General features: G+C 36.0%; 2 protein-coding genes across 3 annotated transcripts in view; one reads left to right on the forward strand and one right to left on the reverse strand.

The window, feature by feature from the left end:
* LOC121376235 (rapamycin-insensitive companion of mTOR-like) overlaps positions 1–3,202 on the reverse strand; it is a 41,471-nt gene extending 38,269 nt beyond the window's left edge. The window contains exons 1-3 of the mRNA XM_041504052.1: positions 3,148–3,202; positions 3,003–3,047; positions 1,019–1,187 (exon numbers count right to left, since the gene is read on the reverse strand). Coding sequence (XP_041359986.1) covers positions 1,019–1,187; positions 3,003–3,047; positions 3,148–3,202 — 269 coding nt within the window. The remainder of the gene's footprint in view (positions 1–1,018; positions 1,188–3,002; positions 3,048–3,147) is intronic.
* Positions 3,203–4,832: 1,630 nt separating this feature from the next.
* LOC121375188 (diisopropyl-fluorophosphatase-like) lies at positions 4,833–21,404 on the forward strand. 2 transcript variants are annotated; one of them, XM_041502482.1, is made up of 5 exons: positions 4,833–5,121; positions 6,047–6,187; positions 7,367–7,498; positions 14,876–15,092; positions 16,462–21,404. In XM_041502482.1, exons 1-5 carry the CDS (start codon positions 4,924–4,926, stop codon positions 16,728–16,730), a joined length of 957 nt encoding a protein of 318 aa, XP_041358416.1. In that variant the 5' UTR covers positions 4,833–4,923; the 3' UTR covers positions 16,731–21,404. The 2 variants fall into 2 exon arrangements, with proteins under 2 accessions (XP_041358416.1, XP_041358415.1); XM_041502481.1 differs by lacking the exons at positions 14,876–15,092; positions 16,462–21,404 and adding exons at positions 8,247–8,463; positions 9,167–11,857 and having other exon boundaries at positions 4,846–5,121.
* The last annotated feature ends 449 nt before the right edge of the window (positions 21,405–21,853 follow it).

The raw sequence follows: 21,853 nt of genomic DNA on the forward strand, positions 1-21,853 counted from the left end.
AATCCAACAACAGCAGTGTCATTTATCTTAATATAATGCAATTTCTGTTATATTCATTAAAATTTAAAGCCATTCCATTCATCCATCTGTAGCAATGCGAGATTGTTCATTTCTGAATGAACATTTAAACATTTTACATTGCATTGTTGAGCATTATTGTTCAAGAACCAAATTTTTTTTTAAAATAGAATATCTTGTTTATGTTTTCAGTAACAAGTATCTTTTCAATTTTGTTTTCATGTAAATACATATAGGAGATTTGCATTTAAAAATAGAAATAAACCATACACAAAAGTGTACATGTTCTAGAACTGACATACATGTAATTAAATGGAGGATTGGGGGAGGGGGGGGGGGGCGGACAAATCGCCAAGGCATCATAATTATTAAACTATTTTGTCTGGTGCTGCTGATAGTCCTTTTGGTTTGACATGACATAATTGCTAACGCTCGCATGTGCTAGTGCAAAACTATTTTTGTAAGGTGGAGGAAATGGCTCACCTTGTTACGTGAATTTGACACTGAATTTGACTCTTAGCAATTGCTCTGTTATATAATTCCAAGACAGGAATTTATTTCTCACCATCTATTTCACCATCTATTTTCAAACTATATATATATATATATACACACACACATACACACACACACATACTGGTAAATTAAATTAGTTTGTCTGTGGTGAGTACAGAGAACAGTTGCCTCCTCTCATCTGATCAGTACTGAAACTGTCCCAGTCAAAATCAGCAATTGTGATATTATTAATATATATATATATATATATATATATAATACACTTACTTAGGAAACATATTTTTGGTGTGAACATTTATTTACTATTTTGGATGAGCAAGTGAAAACATATTGTGCGCAACTAAGAAAGCAAAACCTATTTGGGCATGTGTGTTTTAAAATAATTGCTCAACCCCTTTGTTTATGGGTTTGATAATCATGTGATTAATTTGCATGTAGCAATGAGTTTTTTTTTCTTTAACATACATGTAATATAGAGACTTACCAAGAAAGAATCTCTTTCGTTGTGAATCCAAATGTCAGTGCATTGGAAGACTTCTTCACATAATGAATGAGTCTTACAAAACAGTTTAAATATCCCAGTTTTTTAGCTTTGGGACACACACTCTTCAGCACAATGTGGTGCAGTATTTCTTTAACATTTTCTTTGGGTTCTGAAATAATAAAGATCTATGTGAAATTTGGCACTGAATAAAAATAAAGATCGTCAGCAGTACTTAAATCAGAAGAAATGACACAATCAGAACAATTTAGGAAACTGTTAAAAAGGTTTATAGATTTAACTACTGATGTGCTGTGCATCAGGCGTCCAAAAATCGGTTTAGAACATTGTAGGGATAAGTGGATTTTTGGGGTAAAACAATCGCACAGTCTTTTTCGAACAGATACATTTGTATTTGTCTTTAAACTTAGTGTCATCAAATATTAGCGTCTGTAAAGCAATACTAAATTTGTTACATTTTTTATGCTCGCTCACATTTTATGATTAACAGTACTTATTAATTATCGGTTATTGGATGTCATACATTTGATATTTTTACACAGAATCTTAAAGGAATCCTGCTAAATTTTTCCATACAAATTAGCAGCTAGGGATCTTTTATATGCACCATCCTACAGACAGGATAACAAATTACATGGCTTTTGATGCACTGGTTGGTACAAGAAATAAACCAAATGGACCCACCGACAGATCAACTGCACATCATTCGAGTGCTTTACCACTGGGCTATGCCCCACTACAAGTGTGAAATATGTCCTGCAAATGTGATCAATTCCAGAAAGCCCTTTAACCCGGGATCGTAGTCATAACGGCCCCAGTACTAAACGGCCTTAACAATAATTGGTCAAAACGGCCCGAAAAAAGTCAAAACGGCCAAAGTTAAAAAGTCATAACGGCCCTTGAAAAAAGTCAAGACGGCCTTAGATATAATACTTTTAAAATGTATTTCATCTACACAAGTGTCGAGAAATGCAGGAGAGTCTTGATGCGTCCTTCAAAATAAGGATGTGTGTTGATCATGACGGTATCAAAGATTGGTCTATCGGTCTTTTTAAATACAAGGTCAACTGGTGGTCTTAATTATATTAGTAAATTGGGGAACAGGCCCGTTGTGGCCCCCGGGTGAGCAGCGCCACTAGGAACTCGTTCAGACGATACGCACTCACCCGGAAAGCCTAGATGGTCCACTACCCCCCCCCCCCCCTTTCTGAGATTGAATTATTAAAATAATGAATTACAGGGCGGGCACGCACGACACCCCGACGAGTAGCGCCACATGGAACTCGTCCGGGGGGCACGGCCGGGTCGGTCTATCAGTGTTGTTAAATAAAATGTTAATTGGTGGTCTTAATTACAATAGTAAATTGCGTTGTGTAGGCTAATAAATTGATACCAGTGATTCTTTTGTTTTGGTTGTTTTTATACATATTTTTGAACTGCCTGTGATATAGGCTATATTGATTACTAATTATTCTGACCATTTCTTTTGGCCGTTTTGACTTTTTTGTTTGGCCGTTTTGACTTATATGTTCAGGGCCGTTTCATCATGGGGCCATTTTGACCGCATACATTTAACCCGTACCATAAATGATAAAACAAATTGAAAATAATAAAAATGTGCTGGGATTCAGACAAATATTTCTTTTCTTTGAGTTTTTCAATTAATGTAAACTTCACTACTGATACCCATGTTCTGCCAAGTGTGCATGTGCATGTGTGTGTGTATGTCCTGCATTTTGTGCATACACATAAAATCTACCTTGACAGACGAGTAGGGCCTAACCCATGTGGCGGAAGTGGGTTTCTTTTCTGATATTCTAGACCATTTGTCACCAATGACACGATTGTCAAGCTTGATACACATTAATCACTGCTCAAACAATCGTCTGGGTGTAGTTAATCAACTAGTTCCTTCATTTTCTATTATTTTAAAATATTTTTTAAAACATTTTTTTTTATTGCTTACCCTTGGCAAAGTCAAGACGGATTTCAGTTTCACTTTCGTGGCGATCTGAAAAAAGAAGATAACACAAAATATTAATTGCATCGTATAGTTAATCAAGTATATCTATTTTGTTCTCAATATATATTAAAATAAACGTTCAACATACTTCGGAATCGCCCACTTCTTAGATTTCGGCCCTGGCGAACCATTGAGGCCGCCATATTGGTGGCAAAATAGTAAACATTAACCAATCGGCGCCTTGTTATCCATGGTTATGTGGCTCAGTCTTAAAAGCAGTATCAGTTTACAAGGTTTTAATTTTTAAAAACTTAACTTTAATTATAGACATACAAAAAATATATATTCATTCGGAAGATCTGTGTAAAGAAATGGTTGTTATGATGTATGGATCTTGCAATATTTTACTTGTAGTCCGTCCCATCATTCTATATAAAAAAAACAATCGATTGTTAATAATTTCAGTTTGGTTTGACGTAAGAAGAAAAGTGTTTTGGAAATAGCAAACAAAAAATAAGACTATTTCTGTGTCCAATTTAGAAAACAAACGGCTCAGAAATAAATAACTTGTAGTATATCCCATAGCATGAAAAAGGCGTTCCCTGTGGGACGGACTATAAATCTATTAACATTTGTGGAAACTTTTCAGGGGTTATTCCACACATTTGAAATATTCAGGATAAATTGTATACGGATATCTATGCATCTACATAGTTCTGATAATGCATACATGTACTAAGACACTTGACGACTGATATTTCAATTAAGAGAATCAATAATTAAATAGTTAACCGAATTAGGCTATGTACGTAAATTTTATTGAAAATTAGGGGTCGGGGATAAATTTATTACGTAGAATTACTGAAAGTTCGAATAATATCTACAAATATTTTTTTGGTTTTGTTTACTTATTTAAAAAAAAAACAATATATATTTTTTTTTTAAATCTATGGTCGACACCACAGTGCGAATTGATTCACTACCACCTATTGCATTTTTGATGCACAAGTCACGCGTTCAGTAAAAAAATTTTGTCGCGAGCGCTAGGTAACTTTTTGATAATAGTTTTATTTTTGATTTGTTTCCTTGTTATACTGATTAAAATTGTCATGCCTACCTGTATTTAATGAATAAAAATTATACATATGTTGAAAAATTTACGCAATTCTTCATAACCACCCCCCCCCCCTAATTTTACCATGATCCGCACATGGAGTTATATAATTTTATTGAACGGCACAAAATTTAGCAAGCCTTGTCGCACCACCAAAATAGTTGACACGAGTTTGTAATATTGAATTTTGTTTTGCTTTTCTTTTTTGTGTGTGTGTGGTTTAAAAAAAAAATAATAATGGTGCATGACCGTCCCTAGGCTAATCTCTCTCTCTCTCTCTCTCTCTCTCTCTCTCTCTCTCTCTCTCTCTCTCTCTCTCTCTCTCTCTCTCTCTCTCTCTCTCTCTCTCTCTCTCTCTCTCTCTCTCTCTATGGCTCCCCATAACCTTTTAGGGAAGCAATTAATTACTCTTGTTTTAAAGGGAGGTTTGTGCAATCCATTTCTGCAGTTAACAATAATTAAGTGACACCCCATTTTCTTGCAAGCAGGTTGAATTGAATGCAAATTGTTGGTGTTATTATGCATACTGGGTGGGTGGACAACGTACTGTCGAACCTCTAGATCCATTTTATTACAATTCGATAACATTATCATCATTGGGGCTCTCTTTTGTGTGAGGGAACCAAAATATTTTTAACATTTTTATTTTTGATATGTTGTAAACAGTAGTGGTAAAAACTCAATTTCTTCGGTGATTGTCATAAATAGATTATCAAATGCATGTTTGTAATGTGTACTGTGAATCCAAGGGACGTATGCTGGTATATATTGCCGTCGTTTGACTAAGTCGCAAATCTCTAAGACCTATTTATGAGCAGCATGGCCGCATCGAAACATCAGGAAGTGCAACTGGTTGAACCGCAATTTTCGAAAATCGTTGAAGGCCTTCGTGGAGCTGAAGGTCCAGTATTTGACAACCATGGACAATTTTTCATGGTTGCCCCAGAAGTAGAAAAAGATGGAAAATATGCAGGACAAATTCTAAAAGTTGATTTGGAAACCGGAAAAGTATGTTTGAAATGTCAGATCATGTTATGAATCGAATGATGCTGCGACCACGCCCCCATTTTTATTTGATTTCCAGTCTAATTCTTCATGTTATAATGTGGCGATTTTTAGTTTGATATGCAAACATTATGCTCATGAATTCCATCAGAAATGTGTATCGCTCAATTAATTTATGTATATAAACTCTTGTGGTGTTGATCACAAAATTGTTAGTGCTTAAAAGTCCTGGAAAGTATTTGAAGTGTTTGAGAGCTAGATGGACATTTGGATGGTTATAATTGTTTTCTGTTGTAGAGACTGTTCTATAATGAAAATTCTGGATTTGTGCCCACCACTGAGATTAATTATTAATAAATACACTGCAGGAAGAAACCCTACAGTATGCCCTTTAAACAATGGCATACAAGGCAGGGGAGGGGCAACTGCAAAACCTAAAATTCTTGCAAAAATTATACAGATCTATATTTTTGAAAAAATTGCTAACTTGAGACCTTTTTACCATGTATTTCCATCAATCTACCCTCAAAATTAGTTGTAAACTATGGGCAAGATCAAGCAAAATAGCATTGTAGACTTCAACAAGAGTAAATTTTTGTCAGAAATATATACATTTTTTAGACAGTACTAGACAGTAAACAATTATTTAGAAGACATATTAAACAACTTTAAATAGTAAAACAGAATTATTAATACATACTTTACATATTTAGCTAATTGTTTTCACTTTTAAATATTAAAAGTAATTAGTACAAATTAAAATATACAATCAACTAATAGCTTGCAAGTATTAATAAGTATATATATCTATTTTTTTAATTATACAAATTTAGTCATTGTAACCAATTAAAAACCTGTCCTTCCATTACCGGTACCGATGACGTTTTGATTAATTAGCTGTGATTTAATTAGTGTATGTGTTTTTCAGACAACCATATTATGTGAACCCTCGGTTGACGGTTTTGGAGGTATTCCAGCTGGCTGCCAGTGTGACCATGAGGGGAATTTATGGGTTGCAGATATGAGGCTTGGCATCATCAAAGTCACCCAAAAAGGGGAGATGACTCAGGTGAAATATCCTTTTGTTTGCCATAAATGATCAATCTTCGGTGACTTATCTTCCCTTGCTCCATTCACCAAAGAAAAACCAGTGTTAAAGTAGTGGTACTCAAATAGGCTATCATGAAGGTCAGATCAGGAAGTCACCAAGGTAGAAATTTACACCACCAAGTGTACTTTTTCTATCCAAAATGACCGCATATGATGGAGTCTTTTTCTCTTATCCATTCAGTGAATAAACTATTATTTTACACAAACAGACAGATGGCTGAAAAAGTTACTTTTTTATTTGACCATTTAATCATAAATAAACTACATTATCGTATTTGCCATGTTTGTTTCATAATATAACACTACAAATTAACAAAATATTTATTTAAAACTGTTGTCTGGTGAGCTGATATCAGTATCTTGCATTAATATGACTCCTATTTAATTACCAATGACCTCATGTTAAGCACAATCACATTTTATCCCATATAAGATTAATAGAATCTATCACCATTGTGAGGTATAGATAAGGCTATTTCAACCCAAGGGACAAAATGTTTTTTTATGAGGGCCAAGGTTTGTTTAAATATTTTTAAAACAATGATACAACATGAAATGGCAAACAGAATTTTGAAAACCATGAGTTATGACGTCAGTTGTCATAAAACATGAGTTATGACATCATGCGTATGTAGAATGGTCTAGTGCTCAGGTCGGACACATTTATCTAGCCCTGGGGTCAGACAGATTTTTCTAGCACCGTGCAAAAGCTGGATAACCCTGTCCAGTGGGCAAGAAAGACATTTCTTTCGTAGCTTTCTTTTGTGGGATAGCTCTGTCCTATATACCTGAGGACGAGAGAAATTCATATAAAAGATCCCTTGTTACTGTTCTCTAACAGAAGCTGGTGTGATGCACCAGATTTCCTCTTTGATATTCTAGACTAAGTGTCACAACATCCATATGTTGGACATGAAATAGCTGTACTTTAAAATGTGTAGCAAACACTCCTGTCTACTTTTTCACCTCTGTATATTACTGGGAATTAGGCTTGTTACCTTTAAAGAAAAGTAAAGTAGACAAATGAAAATAATTTTACTTTGGCAACACTCTTTTTTTTTTTTTTAAATTGTTGGGCTATAATTATGTTTATTTTGCTTATTATGTATTTTATTGTTAATAGCAGTGTTTCTTGTAGATATGTACCAAAGACAGTGAAGGACGAACTATGCAAGGATGCAATGACTGTGCATTTGATTACCATGGCAACTTGTGGGTGACTGCACCAGCTGGAGAGATAGCACCACACCCTTATCGGAGGTCAAATGAGGTCACGTTAAACTCTTCTTATGGATTATGCTTTTTGTCAACTATAATTTTGTACATACTGCCAAACCAAATTAATTCCAAATGTATTTGTGGACATAATGCTTTATCTTTCAGACATGTTTTATAGGCTTTTATATAGGTTTTATTGCCCAGATGTACATTTGGTAACATGAGTGGATTAATCCACTATATCAATTGCTACAAATTCAATATAATTCCTTTAAACTTAGTATCTTCAATAATTTGGTATTTAACTGAATTAGGGCTTAAGAAGTAAGGAAAAAAAAGACATTTTCTTTCCTAAATGGCTTATGGCAGTGAGTAGTAGCTGTAATGGAAGGAATTCTGGTTTACAAATAGTCTGGTGTAGAGGAGTTTGTGTACAGATCTGATGCAGAATTGTTTGAATTTAACAAATTATCAGATCCCAGTATTTCAACTGAAATGAAAGAACATTTGAGCGGGAATATTTTATTGCTAGGATGTATCACCAACATCGGCGCCCACCCTGAAAGAGTTTTAATGGCTTGATTAGTAGGTGATTGGACAATACACTGACATCTTTCCGACTAACCAGAAACAACCAACACACTGCGTTAGACAGACAGCCCAGGTGTGTGCTTGAACAGTAATTAGATACAAGCACGGAAATAAATTGAAATGAATAATTGATGGGTTAGATTACAGTAAACCTATCATCATGTTTTTAAGGTACGGCCTTGAGAATCGTTTTTTATTTTCACATTCAGGAAGCCTTTGGGTCTGTGTATTGTTTGACAAAAGCTGGACAAGCTATTCGTGTTGACACGGGAATTTTGTTTCCGAATGGCATTGCTGTCTCGCACCTGGATGATGGCCGACCAAAACAATTAATTGTTGCAGAAACATTTACAAAACTGCTGTGGTCGTATGACATTAATAACGACGGACAACTCCAGAACAAAACAATATGGGGAAGACTTTCAGGTAAGCTGTTACGTGGTCACATGCTAAAAACATCATGTTACTTCATTTTGATATTGGTTTTATCTACTACAATTCACTGTTGAAGGCACCAGATTTTAAAAATTACTTTGACCAAGAGGTGATTTTGTATACAGCATCGAAACATACTGTGAGAACACCTGTATCGGAATGACATTAGTTTTATACAACAAGTCGTGTGGGAGTCATACCTGTGTGAGAACACCTAAATCAGAATGACATTAGTTTTATATGACAAGTCATGTGGGAGTCGTACCAATTAGAACATGTCATATTTCTCACAACAAATCGTATGTGACAAGTCTGTGTGACAAATCGCATTATGAAAATGCCACTTTAGCCACTTTTAGGGCTGGGCAAAATTCTTCATTGGGTTCTTCATTTTAACTCTACCTATTTATGTTTGCATAGACATCCTTACAGTAGTAATTTGATTTACTTAAAGTTATAGCTTTCAGCTTAAAAATACCGGTACTAGCATGACCAGAAACACATTGGATGTACAGAAATTGATAATTAATGTAAGAAGTCTAAAGTAATGTGTAAACATATTTTACACTATCTTAGAATCAGTGTCTTTAAAATATATATATATATATATATATTTTTTTAATGAAATTTTCTTTTTAACAACCCAGTTTTAGATTTATCATGAACTGCAAACAAAAATAAATTATAATTTCAGGGGACCATGAAGGAGGGGCTGATGGGATGGATTTTGATGACGATGGGAACCTGCTTGTTGCTCACTGGGGGAGTGGTTTCATTGAAGTTTTTTCACCAGCAGGTGGAACGTCTGCTAAAAGGATCAAGTGCCCCTTTAAGAAAGCAAGCAACTTACATTTTGCTCAGAAGTCGAACACAGTTTACGTCACAGAACACGATTCCCATGCCTTGTGGAAGTTTGAGTGGGAGAGGAATGGCAAATTACAGTTCTGTGATACCTTGATCTTTTAAAGATACGACATTGTATGGTATATCTGTCCAAAATATAGGGTGGAATTTATGAGTCTTATTTTCTTTAAGCGCAGGTGGTTAAGGATTGTAAATGTATGCAGTTTTATGCATGTAAAAGCAGCTCTTAATGTCTTGCCTAGAAGGATTGTATTACACATGTATTTCACATTGGGCCATGTGAAATATATTATAAACAATCAAGATGACTTTGGATGTGCTGAGGTATATTCCTGGGCCCGTGCTTTAAAACGTTTAGAGTGTAGCCTCCATTCTCTAATGACATCACATGCAGGCAGTCTTAATTTAGAGTCTTGATTCTGGACTCCAAAACAGTTTAATAAGTACCAGGCCAGACCTCACCTTGAAACAAAATTGATGGGAGTGATTATGTGTGTTATGTGTAAGACTCTACCATAATGATACAATATAATTTCAAATGCTAAGGGGAGGTAAAAATTATTCTCCTGGAACTAGTCTCTGGTGAGTTATGGGGAGCGAGAATGATAGCTTAAATGTTGAGGTCTGGTACTCTAAGAAAGACACTGTAAGTTTCCGTCAGGACTACTGTCAGTGTTTTAGAGGACTATGTCCTTAAGCTATTCTTTATGTATAATTTTAGCAGTGGTCAAACTGGGAAAACAAGGTTTTGCTGCTGTTTTTGTGTTGAATAAAAATTTATTATTAATAATACATGTAATACTTAAACAAATCATTGGTGGAAAATCATCTGGGTAAGGGCGTTTTATGAATTTGTCAGGTTAGACCAAAGTGTCTTTTCTTTTAAAGTTGCAATAAATGTTTATTTTATTATTATACTTGTTCATGTGGGGTAAGGTATCATGTATGTCTGTGTTATCTGTGCATGCTTTATTTTAATATCATTTATATACTGTATATATAATGGAAGTCTGTTTACTGTTTATATGTAGTCCTGAAATTGTAGGAAAATGAGGAGTCTTCCAGGTTTTGAAAAAGTACCAAAGAAATAACAGCACCATATTCTTTTGAGTAGCAGCACAAATTAAATGTTTACTGTATATACATTAATTAATAACAATTTTTAAAAAACATGGGACTTGTTACAAACCCTTTGAAATTATATTTTAAATATTATTTTTATACTGGTATATAATATAGGACAACTGGATTTATTTATCATAATTCAAGTGGTCATCTAAGGAGCAATAGAATCCTTGTTATTTATCTGAAGGAGTAGCCTACATTTGGATGTTACGGCAGTGAGCTTCTAACTCCTTCTATCCAAGAGCAAATGAACCAAATATTAGACACCAAACAGCCATAGTTTAAAATGTGCTGAGGTTTTGTTAAATATTAATTTTTAAAGTTTTTAACTAAGACTAGTAATAAATTAGAGTTCAGTCCAGCCTTTGGCAGCAAATTACACCCTAACAACCAGGTCTCTCATTTATATTTATAAACAAATACATAGTCCCACTCCATTAAAACAAGAAATCCTCTATACATGTATGTCTTTGACACTGTTGTTTAGTAGGGTATATGGACATCCTGTCAATCCAGCTGAAATTAAATTTCAATTATCTCCCTTGCCAAAGAAAGGCTCTGGCGTCATATCTGATAGCTGATAACTAATTTTTTTTTTTTTTTTAATAAATCAAATTACTTGATTATACCATGGCTAAAGAAAAGGTTTTTTGACCAAGTGTTAAAATAACTATCACTGACGTAGGAAGCAGAGATTGGGGTGGAAGACATGGGAGGCATGTCCCCCCTACACTTTGTATCAGCATCAGTAATAGTTTTTATATATTTATATATATATATGTGTGTGTGTACCCTCCCCAACCTTTTGGCATCTTCCTATGCCCGTGACTTTGTTAAGACACCAAATAGCTGTAGTTTTAAAATGTGCTGAGGTGGTATTTTTCTTTTTCTTTTTTTAAGAAAAAGCTAATTTATTATTTACCCGATTGTTGACACGCCAGGATTTGGAAAGAATGTAGTAGGTCATCATAAACATAACGGGCCCCTGCTCGGACTATGGTTTCAATTAAATTTTGTTTTAAACATTCACTAAACAATACCTTCTATTATTAAGATACATATCATACATTGTTTTATGACCTACCTGTATATTAAAATTAACATGATTAATCTTCAGGTTTTTTTTTCTTTCTTTAATTAACAGGTTGCATTCTAGTCAATTTATTTATGCCATTCCATTTGTCAAAAAAACCTATCAATGATGAAATGTTCCATATAGCCTGTGATATATTTTAATACATGTATATATCTCGTTATGCTTTTCTTTATCAAAGTCTGGCAAAGGTATATCTATTGATATAATTACTGTGCTTGTTATTGTTAATTAATGTACATCTTTTGATACATGTATTTTTATTATGCTTTGGTAAATAAATAAATAACGATTTTTGGTGTAGTTTTTGTTTGTTTTGTGTTTGTACATTTTAAACCAGCCTGTAATAAGTACATTCTGTTATTGAAGATATGTTTCTGAGAATATATGCAATTTCTCTCATTGATCAATTTATGTAATTAGTAATTAATACTAAATGTTTGACATCCAGGCGATGATTAATAAATCAATAAAACACTTTAAATTTATAAAGGGCACCTACAATATTCGAAAATAATCGGCCTCGGTGGCGATGTGGTTAAGCCATAGGACTACAGGTTGGTAGGTACAGGGTTCGCAGCCCGGTACTAGCTCGTACCCAGAGCGAGTTCTTAAGGGCTCAAGGTGCAAGGCCACTACACCCTCTTCTCTCTCACTAACCACTAGCCAACTAACTCGCTGTCCTGGACAGACAGCCCGTATCGCTGAGATGTCCGTACCAGTGCAATAACGACCAAGGTGTGCAGCAACAACAGTAGTACTGAATTAATATTACGGGCAGGATCTAGCTCTTGTAAGTAGAGTGCTCGACTGAGCATCGAAGGACAGGCGTGTCTTTAATCTGGTGAGCCAAGGTTTTAGGAGAATCATTTCATGCCCCCCTAAAAAATACTTTAAAAAAGGAAAGTTTTCTTGACTTAAGGAAGATGGCTCTAGATGTTTTAGAAGAAGAGAAAAAGATCCAGACTGTCAATCATGAGTGAAAAAAATATATTTCTTGGGAATTACGGATATTGGTGTCACTTGAGAACTTATTGTTAGGTAGGTAGGTAGGTAAGTTGGTCGGTTTTTGACGTGCACATTCAGAACAAGCTGTTGTAGCGCACGCCTGTCATAACTCATGGACACAGGTGTCGACTTCCGTCGGCTCCTTCATACAGGACAGGAAAGGGTTTTGGGGTTGGGGAGGGAACAGCCCGTGCTGGCATGTGCAAGGAAGCACAAGCAGCCCGACCAGGGTCGGTAGCAGTATTCAGGAAGGAGCGGGATGTAGCTAAGTAGCAACGCGCTTTCCTGATGCACGGTCAGTCTAGGATCCCTCGGTAAACCCACTGGGCTATTTCTCGTCCAAACCAGTGCATTACGACTGGTATGGTGAATATAAAAGACCCCTTGCTATTAACGAAACACCTAGATTGGTGCATATATGTATACAATTGCTACTTGCCACCGTTAGTTTCGTTTATTGCATTGGTAATAAAGTCAAGTATGCCAAGCACTAGGCTTTTTAAACCAATACCTACACTATAAGGGTTTAACCTTTCAAATTAGATAGCTAGGCTAGTTTAACTCCCCCTCCGTCATTGTATTCAATGCTATACAAGGACGGAGGGGGATGGGTGGTCATGAATGACCGTTGAACTCACTAGAATAGGGACTTAAGACAATTAGGTACAACCTTAACACAAAACTAGGATTCACACACAGACTACATGCTCACTGCATCAGTACACAGGGTGCATTGACTAATGATAACAATACACCCGCCCCCATTTAATGGCCCAGCACGTACGCTAATAAGGAACCGGACAAAAGAATACCGTTCCGAGTACACAATTGCAATGCACCCGGGGGAAGCTGAACAAAAGAATATCGGCCTCCCCCACCCAAACCCCCAATACTTACTGCTGGTAATAACTTGGTACTTAGTGATGCCTCGACCAGAAGCGGTCAGGCCCTTTATAAGGGCCCTATGGGCAACCTAGGGAGATACCACAGCATCGTAAAGGTCTAAAATTAACGACCTACTCTCGATTCACTAATATCAAAACCTATATTAGCTCGGCCATTTACCTTTTGACCGACCGTTCAAAATTGCGCCAAATTCCCTCAATCAAAATTGCGCACCCTTTTCTCTTTGGCATTTAACTGCTCCATTCAAATTCCATAGCACCACCACCACCCCCACCTGCCTGCTACCGATTTGATTGGGCTGCTGGTGCTCCCTTGCACCTGCCAGTGCAGGCGGTCCCTCCTCTCCCCTCCCCCCACCTTTCCTGTCATGGATGGAGGAGCCGGCCAAGGCTGGCTCTTGTGCCCATGACAGGCGTGTGCTACAACAGCTTGTTCTGAATATGCACGTAAAACCCTATGACATGACATGACAACGAAACACTGTAACGTGTTTCCTCTCTAAGACTAGACCAATATGTAAAAAAATACTAAATGTTTTGACATCCAGGCGATGATTAAAAAATCAATAAAACACTTTAAATTTATAAAGGGCACCTACAATATTCAAAAATAACCGGCCTCGGTGGCGAAGTGGTTAAGTCATCGGACTACAGGCTGGTAGGTACAGGGTTCGCAGCCCGGTACTAGCTCATACCCAGAGCGAGTTCTTAAGGGCTCATTGGGTAGGTGTAATGCTACTACACCCTCTTCTCTAACACTAACCACTAGCCAACTAACTCACTGTCCTGGACAGACAGCCCATATAGCTGAGATGTGTGCCCAGGACAGTGTGCTTGAACCTTAATTGGATATAAGCACGAAAATAAGTTGAAATGACATACATTATTGATATGGTAATACTCTCCCAAAACAAACCGTCGAAGATATTACGCCCCCCACTAAACACGAATAGATTCATTGTATTTATTTGTTAAACACTAGATCTGTTACGGGCAATTGGAAATTCGAGGGAATGGGGGTGCGCAGTATCTGCGTCTGTTATCTAACAATCATGCATGGAAAATCTCCAAATTTGTCAGAAATTATTGATGTTAGTATCACTTGAAAGCATTTTTTTTTTTTTAATGAAAAGTTCACAATATCCCCCCAAACTATTTTTCAAGAATAAAAAGTATTTCCGATTTTTTGGCAACAGTAATTTTTATCTCTGATCACTGATGGCATAGCTATGTTTTATGTCATAATTAAAATTCACCCTTTTTTCCTAATTTCTTTGAACTAGACTTATTAATATGCTGGAATCTGAATGCTTTTCTTCATGTTGACAATTCAGGTTTAAAATTATTATAATTTACAATGTGTGAACGTTGGTTTTAATAGCAATTAATGCTGTTCTTGAACTTGCAGGAACCATTTGGTTCTATCTATTGTGTGACAAATCAAGGGGTGGTTGTCAAAATAGATACCGGATTTCTGTTTCCCAACGGCATTGCTGTCCTGCATGACGATGATGGGTGTCCCAAAACACTGATTGTGGCAGAGACACCAACGAAACGTCTCTGGGGTTTCGATATTGTAGGAAGCGGCAGAGTGGATAACAAACGAATCTGGGGACAGTTGTCAGGTACATGTTAAAACACGGTTACTTGCCTGTAAAGGTGAAGGCCTACTTCATGTAATATCACATGGCCAAAAACATAATTGCCTGTTGTTGTCCATCTGGGTTAAACAGTTACAGCGTTTTTCTGTCTAGGTAAATAATGTCACATTCCAGCTACTTCGATCGGAAATACTATTCGTAGTAATACAGTAAACACTGTTTACATTGTCCAGTAGAAAACGCATACCGCCCCAATGACATAACTAGCGTGAGAGTATTAGGTTTCTTGATCTCTCTGGTGACCAACGATTAAAGTGTGGCTCTCTTGTCTACCACTGAAACACCCCCCCCCCCCCCCCCCCCCCCCCCAACCCAATCAAATACTGCAATCGCGCACAGGTCTGAAAATGCGTTTACAACACTGACCCTCCCTCCCTGGTAGACAATTTTCATTTGCCATATTTGTATACTTAAGTAAGTTTATACTAAAGGCTCAAATAGTCAGACAAAATAGTATAGGCCTATGTACTTAATTTGACATTAAAGGGCGGGACTTAGCTCAGTAGTACAGCGTTCGCTTGATGCGCGGTCGGTTTGGGATCGATCCCAGTCTGTGGGCCCATTGGGCTATTTCTCGTTCCAGTCAGTGCACCACGACTGGTATATCAAAGGCCATGGTATGCATTATCCTTTCTGTGGGATGATGCATATAAAAGATCCCTTGCTACTAACGAAAAAATGTAGCGGGTTTCCTTTCTAAGATTATATATGCCACAATTACCAAATGGTTGACATCCAATAGCCGATGATTAATAAATCAATGTGCTCTAGAGGTGTCGTTAAACAACAGCCCCTCCCCCCCCAAACAACAACAACAAAACCCCCCAAAGAAACATAATTTGTCATTTAGTAGCTGGCATTGTGATGTATTCATGTGTGAAATACACTGTGAAATGATCGGCAATCCCAATAAACATATTCGTATTCGTCTTCATGTGCATGTGCATTTTAATGTATTCATGTGTGGAACACCCCTGCGCGTGCTGTAACCTCACCGTGGTGCAGGGGTGTAACATTCTCTTTGAGAATGGCTAATACAGCACAAATTGAAATTTTGAGTAAAAGTCAGTATCTATCTGTGATATTTGTATTTTTCACAGTTCTTTACAGTGTTTTTATTTAAATTTTGAATTTTTATATTAATGTTTATCATCACCTTTGTTGTTTGCATTACCATAGTTTGACATCCAATAGCCGATGTATTTTTCGTGCTGGGGTGTTGTTAAACATTCATTCATTCATTCATTCATTCATGTGTGGAACACGCTGTGAAATGATCGGCAATCCCAATAAACATATTCGTATTCTGGATTTATCGAGTTTTCTGCCACAGGTGACTTCCGCGGACCAGATGGTATAGATTTCGACAAGCACAACAATCTGCTCGTGACTTACCAAAGAAGCGGAAGTATCGAGGTGTTTCCGCCAGGTGGAGGGTGGCCCGTCAAGTCCATCAGGTGTCCATTCACATGTCCAAGCAACCTTCACTTCAGACCAGGCTCCAGGGACGTCTACGTCACTGAACATCAGTATGATGGCTTGTGGAGATTTGAATGGGAATGTGGAGGAAAACCACAGATGTGCGACCTTGACAATGCTTGAACAAAGACATCGGCAGCCCAGCCCCCTTCCAAACTCTGAAGATATGCATGCTCTCTCTCTCTCTCTCTCTCTCTCTCTCTCTCTCTCTCTCTCTCTCTCTCTCTCTCTCTCTCTCTCTCTCTCTCTCTCTCTCTCTCTGAAGGAGTATAAATATATTACCCCACCCTCAGGTTGTGGCATCTTCCAACGTCTATGCTTAATGTTGGGATTTATTGATTATACCACAACTTAAACACATCGGACGTCAGGCTGCTAAACTCTGATGATTATGCATTGCCTACCCCCCCCCCCCCCCCCAACCTGGCTGAAAGCAAAATTAAAATATAACACCCACTCCCAGGTTGTTGGAACCTTATTTGTTAATTAGTTGAGTTTTCTTGTCGATGAGCACATGTGATTTTTAACTGATTCAACAAATCAATTTAATTCCTATTTTAGGATTTTAGGTCTTAGTAGATCTAACAAAAACCGATGTCAGTACAAGTTCAGGTAACCTTTTATTTGACCAGTTAAAACACCACATTCAGAATAACCTCGCAATAACGGGTCACCTGAACACAAAGTTCGCCTAAAAATGTGTACTGAGAATGTCTAAATCCAATGTTCAAAGTGAACAAATAATCGGGATCCAGTATTTAGAATCCGAAATATTTTATACCTTGAACATATTATAACCGTGACTGTTATCTTCCTTGGTTATTATTTTGCTGTAGAACTACTTTGGGGAATGCAGTCTGGGAGCAATGAGGTCCAGCCTAAATACAAAAATGAAAGAGAGATGAGCCGAGTTCCGAAGTGTTTATTCCTGGTCAGTCAAGTGCGTTGTATTTTACATAGAATACATCTTGCAACAATATAAGATGTGTACATAAAATCGATTCATACATATATATTAGAAAACGTATTAAAACGTTTAAACAGTTAGGCAACTACATTACGTGAAATAATGATTAAACCAAATGGCTTGTATAACAATGTAGAGGTAAATAACTGTGTTTGTTGACTTCGTTTCTAAGTATAAAATACTGTTCATTATGAGAACATTACATATAGTAACTACGGTAATATATTAATTATGCATAATGGCTGTATACACAGGTAACAGTAAATAACTGTATTAGTTAAATTGTGTATATATTGTTTCCATGCATATTGCGTTTACTCCCGAATGTACATGTTAGTGACTAACGATTTGTAATAATGATCAATAAAGTACATATTGCGCGTGTTCCTGTGGCGCCAACGACATGTAATAAATAGCATTTTACGGGAGTTACTGTGGCGCTAATTACATGTAGTACTGATATATAAATTAATCATCGCAGTAGCGTACTATATATATCTTGTGTGTCGAACGTGTTTACCTTTTTGGTATTTGACATTATTTACACTTATATAATTTCGCCTACATTGATCAGCTAGTTAGGTACATGCACGTAATACATATAATAAACAGACATTCACATTTCTACCAAATATGTCATTTAACATTATTCATATGTGCATTAAATATATCCGAATGTATAGATTCATGTAGATAGCAAATGTACATAATAACATTGTATGCAATTAGGATGGCCCACAGATATATTGTATAGTAGATACCGGTATGCACTAAGGTAATCAATACATGTAATAAACATTTTATAACAAACATAGTTTAAAGGTACTTACCTAAATACAAAAATGAAAGAGAGATGAGCCGAGTTCCGAAGTGTTTATTCCTGGTCAGTCAAGTGTGTTGTAACTGGACACTGGTCTGTGCGTTATTTTATAGCACTCGGCTCATATCGTTACGTATTAATGTATTTAGGTATTTTAATTATTGTCAAGATTATTGCCGTAATCAATTTACTCTGGATAAGACATCTTTTGTCTACAGCGGTCCTTAATCGGCGCATACCCATTAATTGGAGCCGGCTCATATCGTTACGTATTGATATACTTAGGTATTTTATTTATTGTCAGGATTATTGCCGTAATCAATCTACTCGGCCCAAGACATCTTTTGTCTCTTGCGCCGCCAGTCTGAAGGCACCTGTTAATTGCAGTCGAACTGTCACAATTTTAAATAATTATATGTCTGTTGTTAGATTGGATGGATTGTAACTTGACGACTTTGGCGATTATAACTTACGTTGCTAGAGTTAAATATATTTTATTTTAATCCGCTTATGGCATGTCCAAGCGAGGCGTTTCCCCCCCCTATGACAATATCATCGCTTACATTGGCTGATGTCAACTCTATTAATGGAAACCCAATTTACATTGGATCCGAAATATTTTATACATTGACTACATCATCGCTTACATTGGCTTATGTCAGCTCTATTAATAGAAACCAATTTACATTGGATCCGATATATTTGATACATTGACGATATCATCGCTTACATTGGCTTATATGAGCTCTATTAATGGAAATCAAGTTGCATTAGATCCCGGACATATCATTGCTTACAGAATATTTTATACTTTGGTGCTCTTAAGTAAACATTTGTATATACATTACTGTTTCTGTATCTGTATATGTTTTTCTAGATGCAATCAAACCTGCCTTAAGCGGACACTCATGATGTAGGCAAAAATGTGTTTCAATGTTTACTGTATGTACTGGTATATAAATGAATGTGTGCTCTTATAGTATAGTGTAAATCAACTTTCTACTATATACACTTTTACCTATTGCTTGACATGGTGAATAATGGTTGAAATGTAGACGGTGTCATCAGAAGGCAACGGTATTTTAACCCTCTTAGAATATTCATACATTTATGTACAGTAGAACATGAATGAATAAATGTTTAAACGACCACCCAGTACAAAGGGAAATCGGCATTTATATGTCAACGGTGTATAAAACAATGAAAGCGATATATTTTGCGATCAAAACACAGTGTATGGAACTGTGGTACATTTTATTCAGACAAACTCTACATTGAACAGCATACAATATATATTTCCCTTATTGACAAATATCAACCCATGCAAAGGGAGAAGACATGGGTTGTTACAGTAATTTTATATATAATTATACACATATAATGTAGTTACTACTTTATAGGCAGACTTAATTAAAATCAGGGCATAAACTTTGGCACGAACGATTTGCACGAACGGTTATGCAAAACCAATATCGCCCGTCGTTCGTGTGTGCAAAAACTATAATCGCTCGTCAGAAAATGTAAACTGACGTGTTTTGGCTAATATAACTATTTGTGGAATAAAATAATAACAGAACAGGCCTAGCATTGCATGTGCAATCTGGATCGGAACGTTTATTTGGGGAATCCCCTTTTCGTTATTATTTTTTTTTTTTTTACATCATATCGGGTTTTGATTTACAAATGACGTCACGACTTATTACAGCCATGGTAAATTCAACATTGGTGTAAAGTGTTTAAAAAACAAAGGATTTAAATCTTTAAATCACTTATTAAAATCAATTCTCAAACACAATCCACCTATCAATATTTGCATTAAACTATTCAATACATCAATTAAACCAGTGTTGTTATATGGGAGTGAAATTTGGGGACCACAAGTTCGTAACACAAATTATTTTACTCTTGATGTAGAAAAAGTACACATAAAATTCTGTAAATGGATTTTGGGGTCAATAAATATAGCAGTAATGCTGCAGCATTAGCAGAATTAGGAAGATTGCCAATGACGTATGATATAATTATTAATGCCTTTAAATATGTATTACATATCCAGACTTCAAACAACCCACTGTTAACTGCTGCGTTTATTGATAGCTCAAAGTCAGCTCAGAACAACAAACCGCCGTGGGTAGCTAAACTTATTAATGCTGCAAACCTAATTGGAATTCCTACGCATCTATCTTCAACTCCAGAATTACCGACTGCATGCACTTTAGGTGAAATCGTAATTAAATGCGAGCAGTACTTTTTGCAGTATATTATGACACAGCTAACATCAAACAAAAATTCCAACAAATATGGTAATAAAATGCGCACATATGACATTCAAACAAATTTCGAGTTCATTTGAGTCCTATTTATTACATACCAAAGACTATGAAAGCAGAAAAGCTTTTAGTAGGCTTCGTTTGAGTTCACATTCACTTATGATTGAAAAGGGAAGATACAAGAAACCACCTGTCCCTGCGAATGAGAGATATTGTCCCAACTGTCCCCTAGAAGTTGAAGACGAATATCATTTCATTATGACGTGCCCTATATATAATGCTTTTAGAAATGATTTACATCATAAAATAATAAAACAAGAATCACATTTTTCTTTTTTGACTAATAATGAAAAATTCTTATTTCTTACATGCAACAATATTCCGGAATTATGCCCTATCATTTGCAATTTTGTAAAGAGATGCTTTAAGTTGCGTGAAAGCATATGAGTTGGAAGTAATTTCAAATTGTTTGCATTTCACGTCTGTATAAACTAATGGAGAATGTACGAGGGTGTGTGGATTCGTGAAAAATAATTCATGAACGCCATAGTTGATGGTTTTTTATGGCTCTACACTTCTGACAATATTTGCTTTTACCTAAATATTAATACCACTAGTAATAAGGCTTAAATTATATATGTATTTGTTGATTCAGATGTTTGTTCATGTAATTAATGTATATTTATGTTACTGTTACTGCAGATAAATGTATATTATATTGTTATTTTTGCTCTGCCCATATTCGGGTGTTATGCAAATAAATTATTCTTATTATTATTCTTAACGTCTGGCACTTTGGTACGTTACGCTAAAACTGAGCTCATGAACAGCGGTTTAAGATACATTGTTGATATATATATATATATATATACTACTCAAAAGAATGTAAGGGTCAGACGATATTTTCGACATTATTTTCTGAATGTCAATTATATTAGCTAGACCATAATGTCATGCATGGTATTGTTCCATTTTGACGAAAGTGGGTCTAAGCAACCCATAAATGAATTAAAATCCACTGTCATTGACACTGTCGACTAATTCTAATGGCGAAAACATGCTTACATTTGCACGTAAATTAGGGCGAAAGCGAAAGGTCTGCTAAGTGCCCATAACTTGCTTTTTCACAAAGCGCTTCATTTGCACGCTTTGCATATGTATTCCATGTTCCCAATGCTGAATTTCCGTA

Source organism: Gigantopelta aegis, chromosome 6 (genome assembly GCF_016097555.1).
Source record: "Gigantopelta aegis isolate Gae_Host chromosome 6, Gae_host_genome, whole genome shotgun sequence".
NCBI lineage: Eukaryota > Metazoa > Mollusca > Gastropoda > Neomphalida > Peltospiridae > Gigantopelta > Gigantopelta aegis.